Source organism: Python bivittatus, unplaced genomic scaffold, assembly GCF_059951505.1.
Source record: "Python bivittatus isolate LINGU-HERP-01145 unplaced genomic scaffold, Pbiv_v1 ctg000350_np1212, whole genome shotgun sequence".
NCBI lineage: Eukaryota > Metazoa > Chordata > Lepidosauria > Squamata > Pythonidae > Python > Python bivittatus.
In genome coordinates this window covers 17,315,001-17,335,479 of record NW_028277074.1, presented here as the reverse complement: position 1 = coordinate 17,335,479, position 20,479 = coordinate 17,315,001, and the positions used below count along the sequence as shown (strand labels likewise).

The window sequence follows — 20,479 nt, the reverse complement described above, 5'->3', positions numbered from 1 at the left end:
TATGTTTTTATTTGTTTAATTATTTACAGAAGTGTCATAAAAGTAGTGCAGAAAAAAGGGAAGTCATTTGTCAGCTCAGATACAGACATAATCACCTCTTTCTTGTATTCTCTTTCTAGAATCGTATTACAGTTCTAAGGAATTGTATTCCTTAGCCAAAGCCAGCGAAACATGCATTTCTATCCTAGTTGTGCCATACTTTAGATGTGCTTCCCAGGCATCCTCCAATCCGCTCTCCTCTCTGCCTTCCTTTGTCCTCCTTTATCTTGTTACCCAAGTCCTACTTCTCTTGGCTTCATTCTCTCTATAACCTTGGAATGACTGTTCCACTTCTCCTTTGCTAAACCCACCACAGTTCTGTCTCCTTCCTGTTGATATCTCCTTTTGAATCTTGAATGACAGGGGCCTCACTTGGCTGGCTCCTCAATCTTGCTGCTATCTCAGCAGTGCCCAACGTGGCCTCTTCCAGGTGTGTAGGCTTCAACTTCCAAAATTCCCTAGGTAGCATGGCCATTGTCCATGGTACTAAAAGCTACACATTCGGAACATGCCAGTGTTGGGGAAAACTGACCAGCAAAGAAGCTGAAAGCAAAATGTTTGCATATTAACAGTATGCAGTTAATAATGTTTAAGATTAAATTAATTTTATATTGTTATCCTGTGGATCTTTTTCCTTATCCCTCTTTATGTTTAGTTTATTTTGATCAATAAATAATTCTTTATTATGTTATCACTGATTTTTTTTTCTGTTTGTTATATGTCACTAATATAAAAAAAATAAGAAAAATACTGCTGAGCATCACAACAGTTCACTTACTGGATTTTCCATGAAATGTTATTCTATATGTTTACTATTTAATTGTTGAGTGATCTTGGATATTTAAGATTTTTTTAAACTGCAGTACTTATATTAGGGTGTATTATATGAAGCACATGAGCTCCTGAATTCCTCTGAAGATGGCCATTAAGTTTTAATGTTTAATGTGAAAAAAGAGATAAAATTGTGAAATATATGATTTGGATAATCACCAACTGTAATGCAAATTATAGCAAATTTTGTCCTAGTCCTTCCCACTATTTAGAGTATGGCCCTCTGTACATTGTTCAAAGCCTACATGTGGACCTGGCCTTGCACAGCCCTGTTTTAAATAATAAAAGCAATTTAACCAATAAATAAATAAATAAACAAACAAACAAATAAATAAATCCCTATCACTGTACTGGAAAATGTATCAACTTATTTGAGGGCTATATGGTTTCTACTTTTCTTCCAGATATAGGCCTTCTGGCACTACCAAACAAAACACATCTTTCAGCTTTCCCTCTTAATTTATTTCTCCCCTTATAAGAAAAATGGTAGAAAAACAAAAATAAAACAATGCCATCTAGGCTCCCATAAAATTCTGTGATATAGGGCAATTCCAAAAGCCTTTTTGGAAGCACCTGTCATAAAACAAGTTCAGAAAAAGGAGAGGGGAATCCCCAGATTTTCTCAGTGAAAGTTGTGGACAATGATATTCTATCAAATCAAGCTTTTAGTTGGTGGAAATTTGATATTTGTTGTAGAACAGTGAATTTAAATATTGAATATAAATGACAGCAAAGATTCATTAGACAAAAAACCCATCTGAATGATTCATCTTCTAGGTCTAATTCGCCTGCAAGAGCTCATCAAAGCCCCTTCAAGGTATAACATTAAAATCAAAATACGCCAATTGCCCTCTGGGAATAAAGATGCCCGGCCATTACTCAAGGAGATGAAGAGAAGCAAAGAGTTCTTTGTGATATTTGATTGCTCACATGAAACAGCAGCTGAAATCCTGAAACAGGTAAGCAGGAAGCAAAAGGCCCACGTCATTTGGTTTGGCATTCCTGGGAACTGCAAAATTATTTTGGGGCGGATTAGGGTTTTATTCATTACCATAGTGCTTGTCTGACAGCAGCCTCCCTGACTGTACATCACTAAGAAACCAATTTAAAGGTTGTAATCAGCATGTAGAAGATCCTGAAAAATTGCCCTCTGGGATAGCACTCAGCACAACAGATATAAAGATTACACATGTCCTAAGCTTAAGCAGTATCTAAATACCCAACTCTATATATTTCAGATGGCAGACATCTGATATATAAAAATGATGGGTGATGATAAATAACAGACTTAATTTTGTCCAAGTGAAGATTTTAGCACACTGCAAGTCCAGCCACCCTAATGCAGGACTTGTTCCCTCATGGAGGCATATTTGACACCTTGCAGTAAAGAAAAAATTTAAAATATTCCAGTACTTGTTGTGAGCTGCTAACGTGTTTTTACCAAAGTTGTGAAAAGGGCTTCATCTATATCCTAGGTTTCAATTTTTATAACTACAATTGTTTTATGAAGATATATTTTAATATTATATTTTATTATTTTATGTCTGGGAGCTGTCCAATGTGACCTAGGTAAAGGCTATAAATAAATTTGTTCAAAATTGTGGCAGGTTAAAAATCAATCACATAAACATAACTAGAATAGTTATTGGTTAAAAATAACTATTTTTCACATAAACATAACTAGAGTAGGTTGATGTGGGCAAAAGGAATAACTAAAATGGGAGGCCTCTTGGTCAAGTAAGTATTGACATGTGGTTAAAATGTTATCCCTAGATCAAAGTGGCAGGTGAGTCAACATCCCTGTCTCTGAGCTTCTGGACAGTTGTTTAGATGTCTCTACTGAATCCTACTTTATTCTGTATTATTAGAATTCTTTGAACTTTGGAATTAGTAGGAATAAACTAAAACTATTTGTGCGCAAATCAGTTTCTCAGCCATGGTTGAGGCAATTTAGCATGTGTCATCACTCCTGTTATTTCAGCACATGATGTTGTTGGATGACTCAAAATGTGTAAATTGCTAGTGAGGAAATGAACTAAGATTAGCATTTGGCACTCTACTCATTCATCCTGGTCTGAATCTTGCCCTTCTGATTGTGGAGTCTCCATGTAGATTAATATTGTTTCAATATATATATTGAAACAATACACACACACACCCGTTGAGAATATTCTTTGTGATATAAACTGGGGATGAAGCTAATGAAAAACACAAAAGCCAATTCAAACAGCAATGATTTATCTATCTAACGTAAACTAGAATGGAAGCTTCCTTAGAAACTTCTTGAACTTTGTTATGGAATTTGATTATAAATAGATGGAACTTTATCACAAGGTATAGAATTTATATATCATCTAGACAAGACTAGCCTGCACTATACATTTCAATGTAATATGAATACCTGAAGGAATTGAGTTTTCTACAGCAGTAACAATAATTTAACTGATACCTGAAATTAGCAAAGGGTGTACATTACAGAAAGCACCATTCACTTTTTGATATATTTTAAGTTCTGAAACAAGCATTAAGTCCTGATCCTAATCATCGAATAAATAGTTGATCCCTTAATCTTATAAATAATCATAATCATTCTAAACTACTAATATAAATCAGGTATAACTGGACTTCTTAAACTGTCATGTAGAAAACTTTATTTATTATTATTAAATTTCATTGGTCTACATTTCTTTCTTTTGCAACATATGCAATTCTAGTGCATATGGAGTCTTTCTCCATAGGTGTAGCTAGTTAAGGATTATCTTAATTCATGCACACTGCACTTACTCCCATAAAATGTTAGGCAAGCTTCAGGATAATTCAGATTGAATCTAGTATATATTGTAATAATTAGGAAGATATTCGAAACACCTTGAGCTGTTGAAAAAACTGAACCTTTAGTCATCTCACATGCACTCAGATAAAAAGCCACTACCACGACACATTGATAGTGATACATTCATTCAATTGTAAATGTTCATTCAAGGGAAAATTAATGATTGAATGTCATAGTAGGTCCACAAAGCTTGCTCAGATGGAGAACACAGAATACTTGCAATGCAGTGAATGGAATCATGGATGCAGAACTGTTCCTCCGCCTTGGACTCTGCAGCTGCATCTCAGTGTCTACTTGTTTATTAATGTTTTGTACACATAAAGGGACAATTCTGCTAAAGCAGGAACATATTTGAAGCAACATTTTGAGGAGGTCAGAGTTATGCAGGAGTGTGAATAAAACTTCAGGTGAATACAGATGTTCAAATATTGAAGGTCAGAAATTCTAGACTGCAACTAACTGGGTCTTTGTTGTATAATAGATGCCTGTATCAAGACACCAATTTTAATAAAAGGAGCTAATTCCTTTGAGCTTGTGTATTGGATTGAAAGTTAAGGTATCAGAATTCCACTCAAGTAAATTATTGTTTAAAATCCAGGGCTTCTGATAGTGCCATTAAGATTGAGAGTTTTTAGTTCATCCTGTCAGAAAGCATGCTGGATGTCATCACAGATTGGCAGGGAAATGATTAATTGGGATTTTAAAATCCTATCAGCTAAGGAAATTCAATTTCCTCTTTGACAATCAATTTTTTAGCTTCATAGAAAAATACACGATGATTGCAAATAAGGCAGATTTTGGAAAGTGGGAGAGTAATAATGCTCTAAATTTGTGTTCACATTCATGAATGAATAGAACAGAACAGAACAGAAACTTTACTGATTTAGTTATCTGACCATATCAAAAGTATAAAACCAATACAAATATACAAGTAAACACACACACGCACACACACATATAAAACAATAGAAGAATTCATAAGAAGTCATCACCCCTGCAGTTAACCCCAATCTGATCTAAATAGTCTGTCCAAGATTGCCTTTGATGTGAAGAGTGCAGTCTTACTAGTGATATTCAGGTTTGTCCCCTGCAAAAAGTAAGACAATTTCTCCTGGCTACTCCAGTATCTTTTAGTTTTTAAGCAAAAAGACATAAGATAAAACAGTTATCAATACTGGAGTGACCAGACCTAAACCCAGTTTGTTCTTTATGAAGCAAGTCCTTTTCAAATACCCAGTTCTCAATCTTGTATAAAAGATATTTGACATACAACTCTGCTACATTGTCAATTAGACTATAATCAGTTTATAATTTGAGGGAGGTTCATGAATGGAATCCCATCCTTGATGGTTTTGCCCTGTGTGATCTATTCACAGATGAAGGGAAGGTACATGAATAAGCTGTCCCTGGAATGTAAACTCTTCTTCGATCATATTCTAACTCACAAGGGAGGCTATGAGCAGATTTGCCTCTTCACATTTTTCCCATTAATGAGATATTTAAGTGTCAGCAAGAGAAATGACTGCGGAGTACGCCAGCGAATCCTGTGTTTTTTGTTGCTCTGTTAGAATTTAAGTCTTTCTCAAAATAAGTTAAGGAAGAATATCTCTGTGTCTTTTCATACAGTAGATGTAAGTCTAGAACTGACTTGCTTGGAGAAGGTGCGAGGTAAGGATTATAATAGAAAAAGTGACATAAGAGATATGACTTCAGGTATATTACAAAGGAACAGCTTAAATCAGATTGATTGCAGCAGAGGTTACTACTTCATCTAGGAATTTTTCAAGAGTCTATTAGAAAGTGTTTACATTTCTTTTTGTGGCAATGTAGGAACATCGTGACCAAGTGAACAGAAGGAAACATCTATTTGTACATTCTGAAGGAAAGTTGAGCTGCCTAGGAAGAGGCATAATAGTTGCCATTCTTCTTCTAGTATTATGAAAAGCCTACATAGAGTCAGAACATTTTTTTTTTTTGATTGACAGTGCTGGCCCATAGATTTTCAGCTAATACAGTAATTTATCTCTCTCTTTTTTAAAAATGTAATTTTATTACAATTACAAAAATAAAAATTAACACAAACTAAAAAAAAAGAGAATAAAAAGAAAAAATAAAGTGCAGAAAAGAAAAAAAATAGAAAAGAAAAAGAATAGAATAGAATAGAATAGAATAGAATAGAATAGAATAGAATAGAATAGAATAGAATAGAATAGAATAGAATAGAATAGAATAGAATAGAATAGAATACTTTATTGGCCAAGAACGTAAACATACAAGGAATTGGACTTTGGTGCAAAGAGCTTCAGTGTGTTTGTATAGCATCAAGAATAAGAAGAATACTAAATAACAACAACAACATTATACTAAAAAACTATGCAGTCAGAAGAGGAGAATTAGAAGAAAGATAGTACTGCGGCTATTTACTATTATATAGTAAATAAAAAGAAAAGAAATATACAAAGAAATGACTTCCCCCTTCATCACAAGTATAAACAATTTTAGTAACTTATCACCTTATCTTAAAATACAACAAATGATCTCTTATTCCCACATCCCATCTCTTATTGATAAACAAATCCTTAAAACCTCATTGTTTCAGTCCTGATCAGCAAAAGCCCATTAAGGGTTGCCAGAGATAACAACATATCTATTTTAACCTTGATCAAATAAACCAACTTTATATTCCTTCCTTATACTTTTAACAATCTTGATATTTAGCCCTATCAAATAACGTTCTAGAACTTGATCTTTCTTTCTTTCTTTCTTTCTTTCTTTCTTTCTTTCTTTCTTTCTTTCTTTCTTTCTTTCTTTCTTTCTTTCTTTCTTTCTTTCTTTCTTTCTTTCTTTCTTTCTTTCTTGTCCCTCGTCACAAAATTCTTCAAAGCTTTAACAAACCTCTTTTGTAAATCCAATATAGGAAAATTGTGCAGGTCACTCTCTTGGTTTGTTGTTTGTACATCTCTGTTAATTATGAAGACATTAGCCAGTTTCTTTTGTATGTCCAGTATAGCATCTTTTTCCATATCATTCTTGTAGCCTGCATTTTTAAATCCACTTTCAGATCAGTCTCAGTCTTGTCAGGTAAAACCTGTTCCTTTTTCATAACATCTTTTAAACATAGTCTATCTGTAGAGGCAGACGCTCTTAAAATTAACTTCTGGGGCCATTTTCAAAAATATCCTTCAATATATCCAATGTTAAAATATTTTGTTTCATTCTGCATTAGTAAGTCAAATTTAAGTATTCTTCTCCTTTAATTGTAATCTTTAGTTCCTTCTGGTTCTGTCTAGTGACCTCTAGAGACCTTCAAAGTCTCATCCTAACATTTTTTTAAAGAGCATTCAAAACAAAAGCATTTTCCCACAGGAAAGGTTCTTATAATTAATTCCAAAATCTTATTTCAAATCCATCTGGACCCTTAGTCCATTTGTTACTTTAAAAAAATCAAAGTTCTAATCACCCTTTTGCTGTTTATTCCAAAAGGAAAAAAAAATTAAGTACTTAAACTTGTATTTAAAAGTTATTTTGCTAAGGATTGAAGGAAATTCATCCAGTGCTGTAAAACTTGTTAAACCAAAGGTTCCTAATAGCAGAAAAGCACTGAAAAAGCAATTTCCAAAAGTAACTAGAAAAGGAAATATGCAAACGCAGTGTCCTTTTGAATGTGCTGATCATAGTTTTAGCAAGATGGCTATTCCCTTTTCTCTCAGAGTTCTAAACCCACCAGAGACTGCTGTCTTGCAATCTCCTCATGATCTCAAGTCCTCCCCTTGTCTGGAGAGGAATTACAAAGAGCTGGTCTACTCAATGGTTCTTCATTCTGGAGCCGTCTTCAATTCACCAATTCTTCCCCAGAAGTTCCAATTTATCTCAATATTATGAGTTGTAATTAGGAATACTTAATGAGTTTGTTCAGCCCAGGTTTTAAATAAAGCAACTAATTTCCATGTTTTGGTTCAGTACCTGAGTCAGAATACAGTTATCATTTGGATTTTTCATATCTCCAAATGTTTATAATGAAATGTTAAAATATGTATAAAAAAACATTCAAAAATGTAAATTTATGTGTACTTTTAAAACTGCCCAAGGATCTGGAAATGGGATAGAACAGACTTATGAATGTATGTATTCATAATGTATGTATTCTCATGGGTACATGAGAAACAGATAGAGGCTTAAAATAAATTGATATGTCTGTCTCTAATTTTGGAACTTACTTTTGAGTGTTATATATTTTCTCTTAAGATGTTTGCATTTCAAGATTTCCTTCTTACACTTTCATGTAGCTACTAATGTCAGTACTCACTGTTGCCAAACTGTAGAGTCATTTTACATTATACTGTGCAGTCTAAAAAGTTGATAATGGGGAGATTCAGTTTACCTCACAGGCCAAAAAATACCAGCATAAACTATAATTGTTCTGCCATCAAGAACTGAAGAAAATTCTCCATTTGTCTCTTTACAGGTATCTTATCACATTATCCTTTCTTGTGCTCTGAAAGGGTTTCATTTTATATCAAAACATTAAACTGGTTGCTTCTGTATCCAAAAAGCATTTATTTTATTATATCCAAGCGATAGAGGAAAGCAGACACTAATTTTACTCACAGTTCCTTGCAGTTTATTTTAGGCCAACATTCAGAGAGAGAATTCCATTTTCAGTATGGAAATCTGAAAGCTTTATGTACCATATGACTGAGTAAAGTAGTGGGTAGGGAATTTTTTTGTTTGTTTTTTGTTTACCCCAGAGAGAAAGAGAGAGATTTTGCTTGAACTTTATTTGCAATGGAGATATAATTATACATTATTAAGTAAAGATCTGAACAACACAGACTTCATATCTAGTGCTTCCTTGATGGAGTTTGTAACTTCTCTGCCCTAGAGAAAATTGCCTAGTAAAAACTATATCAAAAGTTATCATTGAGTTCTTATACATTCTGACTCATTTGCTGCTCTTCTTAAATTCTTCTTTAAACCACAAGTTATGTGGAAATAATTTATTACTGATGAAAACTGCACCATCTGAGCACTTTTAGCTTATATAATTTCAGATCTGTTTCCAAGTGAAAGTTGTACACCTAAATGTTCTGGTAAATTTGTCAGTCCCTGCACTGTATTGAATACAGAATACTGTTCTGTATTCTGCTAATATCTCAAGGAAGAAAGGAATAGAACAGATTGAAGGAAGCCTGCCAAAAGTAATAAAGGAGTGCAAAGGAAATGAGAGAAATGGTACTTGACAGTTTCAATGAGGTTCCAACTTACTGGTTGTGCAGGTAAGTCAGGGTGAGAATATATATAAGGACAGAACATATGGCTAAAAAAATAGAAGTCCCTTCCAAGATTTCTGCTAAGTGTTACCAGTCCTGTTCTAAAAGAACTAAATATGTACATGTACCGCATGAAGAGACATTTCACTAGAATGAGAGAACAAATTTCGCTGCTCTGTATCTCTGACTTTCCCCATGATGCATCTTACTCAGCTGTCCATAGAAATAGATTAGCAAATAAGAGAGCAGAGTACAGCGAATGAAACACAAAGAATTCTCTGGAAAGGGCAATAGTTATACCAGAAGTGTCAACCAGAAAATGATATTAAGAATGCCCGCAGATAACTTTAATTAGAAAAATTAGCCTAGGAACTGGTATGCCGGACAAACAATTAAAGTACATTGAAAGAATTCATAATATTGGAGTTTGAATAGGAAGAATTCAACATCTCTCTCCAGAAATTTCAGACAAAACTCTAATGGATTACAATTGAGTAAAAGCTGAAAAACTTTAGTTCATGCTGATGATAAGCATGAATAGTATCAACAGGGGGCAGGACTAGCTTCTCTCTCTCTCTCATACATGCCAGTGAAACATAAAATATGTCTTTTCTGATTAGGGATGGAAGTTTACATATGTTATCAGAAGGAAGGCTGGCAGAGAAAAAAAGGATCTTGCTCCATTTGGCATTGTTCATGCTTATCATTAACATGCTGGGCTTGACAGAGTATCTCTGAGAAATGTGACTTCATTCCAAAGCCAATCGCTAGATGTTTCAATGTCCATTAGAATGACAGCAATTTCCTACCCTTTCCACAAAGGTGTCAAAGGAACTCCTATATTAAATTGGTTTCCCTGGACAGATAATAAAGACATGTTCCCTACTATTCCTTCTACACCATCATATAGGGATATAGGATTACTAAACAGATAATACAAGAATTAGCAACCTTCTGTAGTAACCTTAGAAAGTAGGAATGGTCTGTATATGTAGCTAAATATTTTGATTTATAATATTTGAGGCATATTATTATGATTAATGATATCATTATTATATTTTTATTAACATTTAGACCTCATCATTCAGCTTTGTTTCTGCTTATGAGTACTCAAAGTGGCTGTTGGAGTTCCAAGTTATAGATCATTCCTGAATCTTTTTGTGGCTTATTCAAGTTATCAGTTATTTATTTATTTATTATTTATTTATTTTATTTATTTATTTTCAAATTTGTATGCCGCCCATCTCCCCCAATGGGTGACTCTGGGCGGCTCACAATATCAGTTATGCATTTTGTACAGAAAAAAATATTTGGCTATTCTGTCAAATGGACTGCCATATATTTACATTAAAAGCTTGTGCATAGAAGACCACTGCATGATAACAGTATGAGACTTAAATATACAGACTGCACTTTAATGTCATAGCCAGCTATTTCCTGTTCTGGGGTTGGAACTGTTTTCCCAAAATTAAACATTACTCTGATAAAGCTTGCTAGTTTTTATGTAAAATCAAGGACATTGTCAGCTGGTTCCAAGTCTTAACTTAATCACACATAATGGAAAGTTAGCATCATGTTGTGGGTTTTGCATTTCTCATGTTGATTTTCTTATTATAATACAGAATATTATAAATTGTTTGCTAAGGATTCAATAGAACTTTGGTTGGCTGGTGATATAGAAATATTTTGTGTGTAGGTCTGTGTTTTGCAACTAGAAATAGTGATGTCCAGATGGTTTATGGGGTCTAGAGCACAGTGATATCATATTTATTTGATAATTCTGCCGCCAACTTCTGAATGAATAATAATAATAATAATAATAATAATAATAATAATAATAATAGAATTCAAACAGACAAGCACCTGCCACATAACACCCCAGACTTAACAATTGTTGATAAGAAAGACAAAAAAGTCTGGATAGTGGACATTGCAATACCTGGAGACAGCAGGATTGAAGACAAAGAACCAGAGAACATCACAAAATATAAAGACCTGCAAATAGAAATAGAACAACTGTGGCAAAAGAAATCAGAGATATGTCAGGCCTAGCCCAAGGAACTCCAAGAGACCATGCAAATTCAGTCCAGCTATGTTTATTAGCTACAACCTCTAGCAAGAATCTTCCCAGACTAAGACCCCAATTCCCAAAGTCCAGCCACAACAGTGTGAATTCCTCAGGGAGGTGCCAGTCTCATCCTTTTGTTCCTCCCACGTGGTTCCAGTGAGCTAAGAAAATGCTTATCTCCCTGAGCTTGGCCTTCATAATTCCATTCCATCACAGATAGTACTAATAGTAATAGGTCCCTTGGGTTTAATCCCAAAACATCTGGAGCACCACTTGAAGACCATTGGCATTGACAAAATTGCCATCAGTCAATTGCACAGGGCAGCTTTACTTGGAACAGCTTACATCCTGTAACGATACATTTAACACCATCAAACAACAACATCTGCCTATTCAAGGTCCTTGGGAAGGACTTGATAGGTGGATAAAAATGCCAAATCCAGTCGAAACAACTGACTGTGCATCCAACAATAATATTATAATTTATTAAACTTGTATGTCACCATATTCTCAATGACTCTGGGCATTTTTTAAATAGACTTGAATTAATGTAAAATACAAACACAAAATATTGTCTTATTTAATTGGTGCTGATTTCTATGCCTCTTATTCAGTGCAAACTAGACATTTGTATTGACTGAAGAAGAATAGAAAATAGCAGCTTCCCCTTGTCATACAAGGCAAAGTACACAATAGCCAGTCAAGTTATTTAGAACCTGATAGGGGGAGGAATCCCACTGATACCTTCCCCTTTTCCTGGCAGTATAAATGCAAAGATAATACATTTAAAACCTTTGCTGTTATTTCCTGACATTCAAAATATTCTTCCTGAGGCAGCTATTTCATTCTGCCAACCATGAACTGTATCAATGTTTTCTTTGACATTTATAAACTCCAGCCAATTTATTTACCTTAAAATTATATCAAAAATCCCTCAGCCAAAGGACAGGAGGGGTGTGTGACTTCCCTGTTGTTATTTTATTTATCATACAGCTATTAAAAGGATGAAGAAACAGGCAGCTATTCTTCAACTTCATTCATTCTGACCTCCACAACTGCTTTGGCCTATTCTATAGTCTATGAAGATATTGTAACAGTGTCATTTGGTATATTAGAGCAGAATTTTTCAAATGGTGTTCTGCGCGACCCTAGGGGTCCATGATGAGAGCTTGCCGCGATTCCACAACAGGCTGAGGGCATAAGAAAGAAAAAAAGAAAAAAGAAAAATAAAGTTTACTTGAATGCAAGCAATTTTTTATTACTAGAGCTTTGCTTCTTGATCAGGGGTTCTGTTTTTTTTTTAAATAAACTAAGATTCTGCAGCCTGAAAAAGTTTGAAAATTGCAGTATTACAGAATCAATTTTTATTACCTGTGTTGCGTTTCTCACTTCAGTTAATCTCCTCACGTTGTTCTTTCTCAAACAGATTCTCTCCATGGGAATGATGACTGAATATTATCACTACTTTTTTACAACTCTGGTAAGATATTTCAGTAATTATTTTTACTTTTACCATAGAAATAGCTGAAGAGCTTATTTTATGGCAGTGTTCTATGTATAGTCATAGTAATTTTTTAAAAGAATCATTCTGCTAAAAATGACTTTGTTAGTAGTCAGATCTTGTAAACAAGGTGGCTTGGTCACAATGAACAAGCCACCCATTCCATTTACATGTCTCTTCAACATGCTAATTAATTCTGTGAAGAACTCACACTTTAACAGCATATCCTGGAAAATGTTGGGCAGGAGGAAAAGGCCAAAATTATTGGTCTGTTATATTTAAAATTTGGTCATAGGGGAGTCATCTCCAACCAGGGTGTGTGATCGTGTTGGCTGTGAACTATAGGCTTTTGTATTCAACATGGATGTAGTATGTCAGGTGGGGCAATGCTGAATTAGATAGTCCTCCTTAAGGTTTCCATAGGACTTCTCTAAAATGGAGGAATGAGTCACAATATTAGACTAGTATCCTTAATTGTTTCTGGTTATACTTTAATTGAATCAAACACACTGCCAGTGTTTACGTTTTTAGTATGCCATTGATTACAGGAATCTATATTATTCAAGGATTTTGTTAACTGAAGGCAGAGATGTTTCAAAATGAAAGTAAGGGCAATTTTTCAAAGAAACTAACACATCTGTGAGTTATTGTTTCTGTACAAAAATTGACCATAAAAGCCAATACCATTACAAAAAAACCTAGTTTAACACTATTTTAAGTAAATTAGCTTATTATTAATAATTTACATAAATATTACATTCACATATTTTGAAGATATTTAAAATATACACAAATAAGCTATCCCCCCCCCCCATCTTTCTTTCCTCACTGGATTATTTCTGCCATTGTGAAAGATTAATAGAAATGTTCTCATTAAAGCCAGGACATACAGTAGGTATATGAATGAATGAATGAATGAATGAATGAATGAATGAATGAATGAATGAATGAATGAAATAAAACAAACTTGCTTTAGTTGGCAAAGGTATTATTTGTCTATGAAGGATAAAAAGGCTAACCTGACATTATCTACAGGAGGGGTTCCTAAACTTTTTGCCATCACACCTCCCTTTAGTGTAATCTTAATGTGCACACCACTCCTAAAAATCCAAACACCAAAATGAACACAAATGAACAATGAATACAATACAATGAAGCTTTGGGAAACATGTATTTATTGTAACAATATAACTAAAAGGTCCTTCACACCGCCTCTGGACTCTGTCTGCACTTCTCCAAGGGAGGGACACCTCACAGTGTCACCCTGATCTACAGCATCTAAAAATGTGTTTTGTCTCCTATAATTTATTAAACAATTGCAATACAAATGGGAATGGTTAAATAGATGTCAGACACAGACTGATAATATTCTTTCATGAGATTTAATATAACCAAGACGTTTTTCATGAAACAAATTCCACACCCTGACAAATGACTTACACTCTTCCATGTTATTATGTTATCCATGACATGATGTTGAAATATGTCACACAAATTAATATCACTTAAAATATCCATTATATTTCTGCTTTGCAAATCTCTAATTCACATGGAACTGCTTATTCACTGATTTAACACATACATCAGATGCAGTGACAGCAAGTTACCCCAGCTAGCAGGCAAGAGAAATACGAGCTCCTAAATTGTAAAATTAAATTGTTCATAAAGTTGTTGACTTTTTCAAGGGATGCAAAATTATTCTAAACATTGGCCAACCAATTTGTTATGATTTTCTGTCTATGTCCATGTGTGTGTTTGTGTGTGTGTGTGTGTGTGTATGTGTTTGAAGCAGAAACATTATTACAAGGATAATATAAATCAGCACCATGTACTCCTGGGCATCTTGCTTAGAATATAATGCTGCAAATATCTGAAGTTCTGTGTTGCCACAAATCATATCCATGATATCTAATAAATCATATTCATCTCATCATTATTTAGGTTTTATAATCTATGTAGTGTCTAGAAAACTTGGACTCAGGAACAAAACTAGATATTCAATATCACGAGGGATTGGGTAGAAATTGTAAAAGACAAAGATCAGATTTCACATTCAGCTCTACTATTTCAGCTTTAAGTCCACATGGTTGGTATTTGTTACTAGAAAATAATATTTTCTATAATGGACAATTCCAGTTTCTCTGCTCAAAGAATAATGCAAAGACAACTGATTGGAAGTTATATAATTGATATAAAACCCTACCAATCCAATGTGGCACTTTCATGCTATTGGGTTGAACCAATACAAAGTGACTCATTTTTATCATTAACACTGTATCTTTTTCTTTTGTTGTTGTTGCATCACCCACAAAATCTTGGTAATACAGGATTTGTTTGCATTAGACCTGGAACCCTATAGATACAGTGGAGTCAATATGACTGGATTTCGTCTGCTCAACATTGACAATACACAAGTGGCTTCTGTTGTTGAAAAGTGGTCAATGGAAAGATTACAGGCACCGCCCAAGCCAGAGACCGGGCTCCTGGATGGCATGATGACTGTAAGTGACAAAATACTATCTGAAATGAAATAGGAAGTTATATTAGTTTAGTGACAAGCAAGCAAATTCTAGGTAGCTTGGTGACAAAAAAGGGATAACATATTGCAGCTGCTCTGTGTTCCTAGGCAAAGATTTGGTTGCATTAAAGAGTTTCAGACAGATGGTAGGCTCATGCCTTTGGAACCACTCTAGTAACAATTTTGTGCCTAGTTAAACCAATTGAAATGCTGCATAAGGGATTCCTTTCAAGATGCAATTAGTCCGACACTTCTGTACAGCAAAGTATGTTTTGTATAGAAAGAAACTTAGGAAATGTAGTTTAGAAAAATGGAATCCGTGCTATACTTTTATAAATAGCCACAACTGAGCAGAAAGCAGGGTAGTTTTGTAAAAAGTAGCCCTAATGCCTTTGAACAATTGTTCTGTGTTTTCAGCAATGCCGTAGAAAGTGAGACAACCCAAAATCTTGCTCTCTACAAGGCACCGTTTACCTGCAAACGCATTGGAAACAGTGCTAGTCCAAGAGTTTGTGTTGTCACAAGAGCTTAAGTAGCAACCATTGTAGATTCATCACTTTAAAAACTATTATCCAAATATTGTATATTCTACTTATGTTGCCAAGGCCACCCTGTCTATCCATACCTCATTGGCCTAAGGTAGGTACTAGCATCATGTGAGCATATAAGAGAGGGGAGTTCTGTTTATATAGGGTTTGGCAATATTTATCACATTTCTAATGGCTATTGCCAAATCCCCTTGTTATTACAAAGCTCATCCAGGAAAGGACTGTGTAATCTTTGCATTTCTGTGTATTATGTAAACCTTTTAAGTAGTAATAGTATGTGCTTATTTGCATATTTCTTTATAATAGTTGAACACTGTCCTTAACCTTTACCCAAGCAGGTCCTAGGAACTGACACAATTAAAATTCTAACTAAATAATGCAAAGGCTTGAACAGGGCAGTTTTATAGCAGTACAAGAAATGCATGTGTATGTAATATGGTAGATGAAACTCTTGGATTCCTATCGCCTTTAATAAAATATCTGTAGTTCAAAAATATTGGGGTCAATAAAAATGGATTCAAACTAGCCAGAGTAGTGGCCACTCATTACAGGACAAGTAAATAGCAAAAGGAAGCCTCAGGAAGCCTCTCTGGCATTTGTTGGGTGGCCTATTTAAAATTTTTATTCATTGATGTATGCCTCAAGAAATGAAGATAAGTCTTTTGTATCTTCAATAATTGTGAAAATGGATTCTCTACTTATGTAGCTCTCAACATTTCTGAATAACTACAGGTAGTTCTTGGTTACCAATCACTCATTCAACGACTGTTTGAAGTTACAATGGTACTGAAAAAGGAGACTTATAACAGGTCCTTGAAGTAGTGGCCATCATGGCATTCCCACAGTCACATGATCACGATTTGGTTGCTTGGCACCTGCCACGCATTTACAATGGTTGCAGCATCCCATGGTCATGTGATCACCATTTGTGACCTTCACAGCCAGCTTCCGACAAGCAAAGTCAATGGGGAAACCAGCAGGAAGTTGCAGTCACATGACATAGTGCTTAACAACCTGCAGTGATTCGCTTAATGACTGCAGCTGGAACTGATGTCATAAGTCTGCATGGACACATGACATTTCACTTAATGACTGCACCACTTAGTGATGAAGTTGCTGGTCCCTTTGCAGTCGGGAAGTGAGGACTACCTGTAGTTGCATCTGTCAGATGTTCTTATGTCCTGAAATCTCTTCTCTTGCATCCAGTATTCTAAAGAAAAAAGAATAGGAAGCTGGTGATACGTCGCCAAACAATTCAAAGTAAGTCTCAATTTGCAGACTGCGATTAAATTTGTTCCTGCGTGGAAGAAGTTTGGAGCCTATGGTATGGTGATAATATGTTGGACTAGGATGGGGAGATCCAGATTCAAGCCCACCTTCAACCATGGAATGTCACTGGGTGACTTTGGACCAGTTAAACTTAAGTATTCAACCCCATGTTTCTTGAGGAAAGGCAGGATATAAATATAACACAGTACAGGAATAGTTTGCAAGTAATACTAATTTGTCCTATTTGAGTTGAGACTTCAAAGGGATTCCAGAGTTGTATTGCAATTAAAATAAATTCAGATGACTTATGATCGCAATGATGTATGTAGGTTAATGAAACAGAGAACTAATCTGTTAATTTCCTGCAGGATTTGCAAGGCTGGCATAGCCATGTATCTATAAAGTGGATTAGCCCAGCCATTATACAATATTGTTATTATCTCATCAGGACAATCATGCAGCTTCCCTACTTCATTCACTAAATTTTGTAGGGCAGGGCAAATGACACTATTTTGTACTTGTAACCTACCATATTGTTTTTTCCCTTTTGGAAAATGTTTTTTAAGAAATGAAAAATTAAAACAGTACAACAGTACATGTTCTGCTTATTTTATAACAATCTGCCTCAAAAAACAGTTGAAGCCATTTGCCTTCTTTAGGTTGTGCAGTTAACTTTTAAATAACTGTGATGTTTAATAATAAATAATGCTGCATTCACTAAAGGTCTTAGTCTTTTAACCAAATTATGAATAAAGATCAATTAAACAATGTGAGGCTGTCATTTAAATTGTTAGCAAATTTTCATTAGTGGCCTGATTCAAAGTTTTGCTGTTCCAGAAAACAAATGTCTAAACTGAGGCATATTGCTGCTTCATCATAGGTAATTTATTATAAAGCCATAAAAGTGGTACATAAAGAAAGCACATGCCTACACAGAAATTGACAAACCATAGGATGGAAATCCTGTTGTGAATGTTTGGGTAAGAATAAATTTAAAGAGAAACAAAAATGATAATTTCATGGAAGTTTATTATAAACTGCTTGGATAGCAGAAGATATGGATGAGATTATTCTGTATGACATCACCAAATTTTCAAAGAGGCATATGATAGCAGGAAATTTCAGCTACCCTGACATGTGCTGGAAGTCTAACTCTGCTTAAATTGTTTGACTGATTTTGGAATCTATAGGCTGCCTTAGCCTGTCATGATTCTAGGTGGCTTACAAAATACAGTAACAACAGAAGATTAAAAACAAAGAAATTATATTGCTAAAAAGAAAATGTCTGGACAAAAGCCAACAACCTTCAAAAGATCAAAACACCACACAAGGGATACAACACTCACGCTTGGGTAGAGAAAGGATTTCAGGGCTTGTTTAAATAGGACTAGGGTGGAAGCTGTAAGAATCTTGGGGAGAATGATAAAGAAAGGCTATTTCCTGAATCCCACCAAGTGACATTGTTCAATCAATGGCAACTGTTTCAGAATGCATGGCATAGGCAGAAATTACTAGAACTGGTTGAATCCTCAAATAACCAGCCTCTATGCCATGAAGTACTTTATAATTAGCATCTTGAATTAATTGGAAGCTTACTGGCTCCTAATGCAGCTCACAAAGCAGAGGTGTTACATAGACATATCATGGAATATCATCTTCTGGGTGGAGAGGTGGTGCATGGATTTATTATGGAGATGGCCAGGTTCATCAGTTCAAGGACTATTAGCCCTTTGAGGTAGTCCAGACAAAAAGCACAACTATGAGTACTAACTCTATCTTTTTGTAAGGTTGCATTAACAGAATCTTGCAAAACTGCAAGTGTTTCTCCCCTCCTCTCCTTTTACTCTCCAGAAAATTAGGGCGAGTCCCTTCTGAAATGCTTCCCATGCCCCCTCCCTTCTGTGGACTGAGATATCTTTTACATGATGGTTGTCCAGTCTACAACTCTTCCTCCTGTCTCCTAATGTCATTCCCACACACCATTACAAGGAATCTGTTCACTTCCTCAGGAGTCAAGCTGAAACTCCTCCCAGATAACTAGACAAGATCACATTTCTATCACTTTGACAGGATTTGCCCAGTCAGAGTCCAACTGTGCAAGAATCTAAGGGATTTTATCTGCCAGATATTAGAATGTTCCTCACAAAATCCCACTAGAAAATAGAGCAGCCTATCCCTTTGTACAAAGAAATGAGTCACAGTAAAAAGGGCCACCAGCTGATTATCTGTAGACATGATAACGGTGTATAAATAATCTGTCCATGGTTGCCATGGTGTCCACAAACTTCTCAGCTGTCTTATACCCCTTGCCACCTAGAAGCAGATTGAAGTCCCTAAGAACTATACACTTCGAGGTGCCTGCTGACAATCAGTAATGGAATCTAGCAACTCAGGCAGCAAAAGTTGCAGCAGGGAATCCAGTAAAGGAGCAACTACCTCAACTGAGCCCAAATTTAACCAGTGGGCTTCACATCTAGTCTTCTGTAGCACTCAGCCTCTGACAGCTATTACAGCCTTGCAGATTACAACTGCCACTCCACCCCTCCTAAGGTTGTGGCTAGTGCCAAACCCAGTGGGCAAATCTCCAAGACTTGATGTCAGTTATGCCTATCAAGGCAACTGCCTCATCCACAATCAAGTCATGGACAATTAGAGATGAACAAATTCCTTTCATTGTCAATTTCATTGTCAGAAAGTGAAAGAAAGAACAAGGAGGTTTGTTATCTTTGACCTAATTCTCACCAATAGGGGGAGTCAGTTGAAGAAGTGAAGGTGACCGGAACCTTGGGAGAAAATGGTCATCTTTAGTAAGGAAGAAGTAATAGAGAAGATTGAGACTATATTTAATATAGAATGTGGATTTATAACACTTTGAATGGAAGGTTGGCCAGATCTAATAGTTGGAGTGCTGATGGAGAAAAGTATCTTGAAAGGATTTAAGGCAGTTAAAGAAGATACTTGAAGGACAATCACAAAATTCCTAGCAGAAAGAAAAATGAGAAACATTTAAAGCTCTGGATAGATACTTTATCTATATCTATAGATACTTTATAGATAGAGCTTTCTAAAATTCTGGGGCGAAAAGGGACATGTATAAGAAATATATTTTCAGATGGCTTCTGAAAAATGCTCAAACAACAAAATAGGCTTGGGAGAGTACGACAGACACAAAAGGAAAATAAAGAGGTTATAGGTTTATTGTGAGGAGAAAGGGGTGAATTGGTAATGGGTGATGGTGGGGAGGCAGAATGTCTTAACATCAGTCCTCTCTCAGAAAAGAAATGAAGCCCTGGTTAGTCATGATTGTGCCAGTAGTGAAGAAGAGAGCTATAGCTGCAAACAAAGAAAGGTGAAAAGAATACTTAATTACTTTAAATGAATTCAGCTCTCTAGGGCCAGATGAAGTTTGGTGTAGTGGTTAAGGCACCAGGCTAGAGACCAGGAGACCATGAGTTCTAGTCCCACCTTAGGCACAACATCTAGCTGGGTGACCTTGGGCCAGTCACTCTTTCTCAGTGCTGGAGAAAGGCAATGGCAAGCCACTTCTGAAATATTGCCAAGAAAACTGCTGGGACTAGTCTGGGTAGTCACCAGGAGTCAAC

At 35.4% G+C, this 20,479-nt stretch overlaps 1 protein-coding gene across 1 annotated transcript in view; it reads left to right on the top strand.

The window, feature by feature from the left end:
* Window positions 1–20,479, top strand: part of GRIK1 (glutamate ionotropic receptor kainate type subunit 1) — a 183,468-nt gene that overhangs the window by 102,667 nt on the left and 60,322 nt on the right. Inside the window, exons 5-7 of the mRNA XM_088144448.1 lie at window positions 1,648–1,829; window positions 12,468–12,521; window positions 14,870–15,043. Coding sequence (XP_088000574.1) covers window positions 1,648–1,829; window positions 12,468–12,521; window positions 14,870–15,043 — 410 coding nt within the window. The remainder of the gene's footprint in view (window positions 1–1,647; window positions 1,830–12,467; window positions 12,522–14,869; window positions 15,044–20,479) is intronic.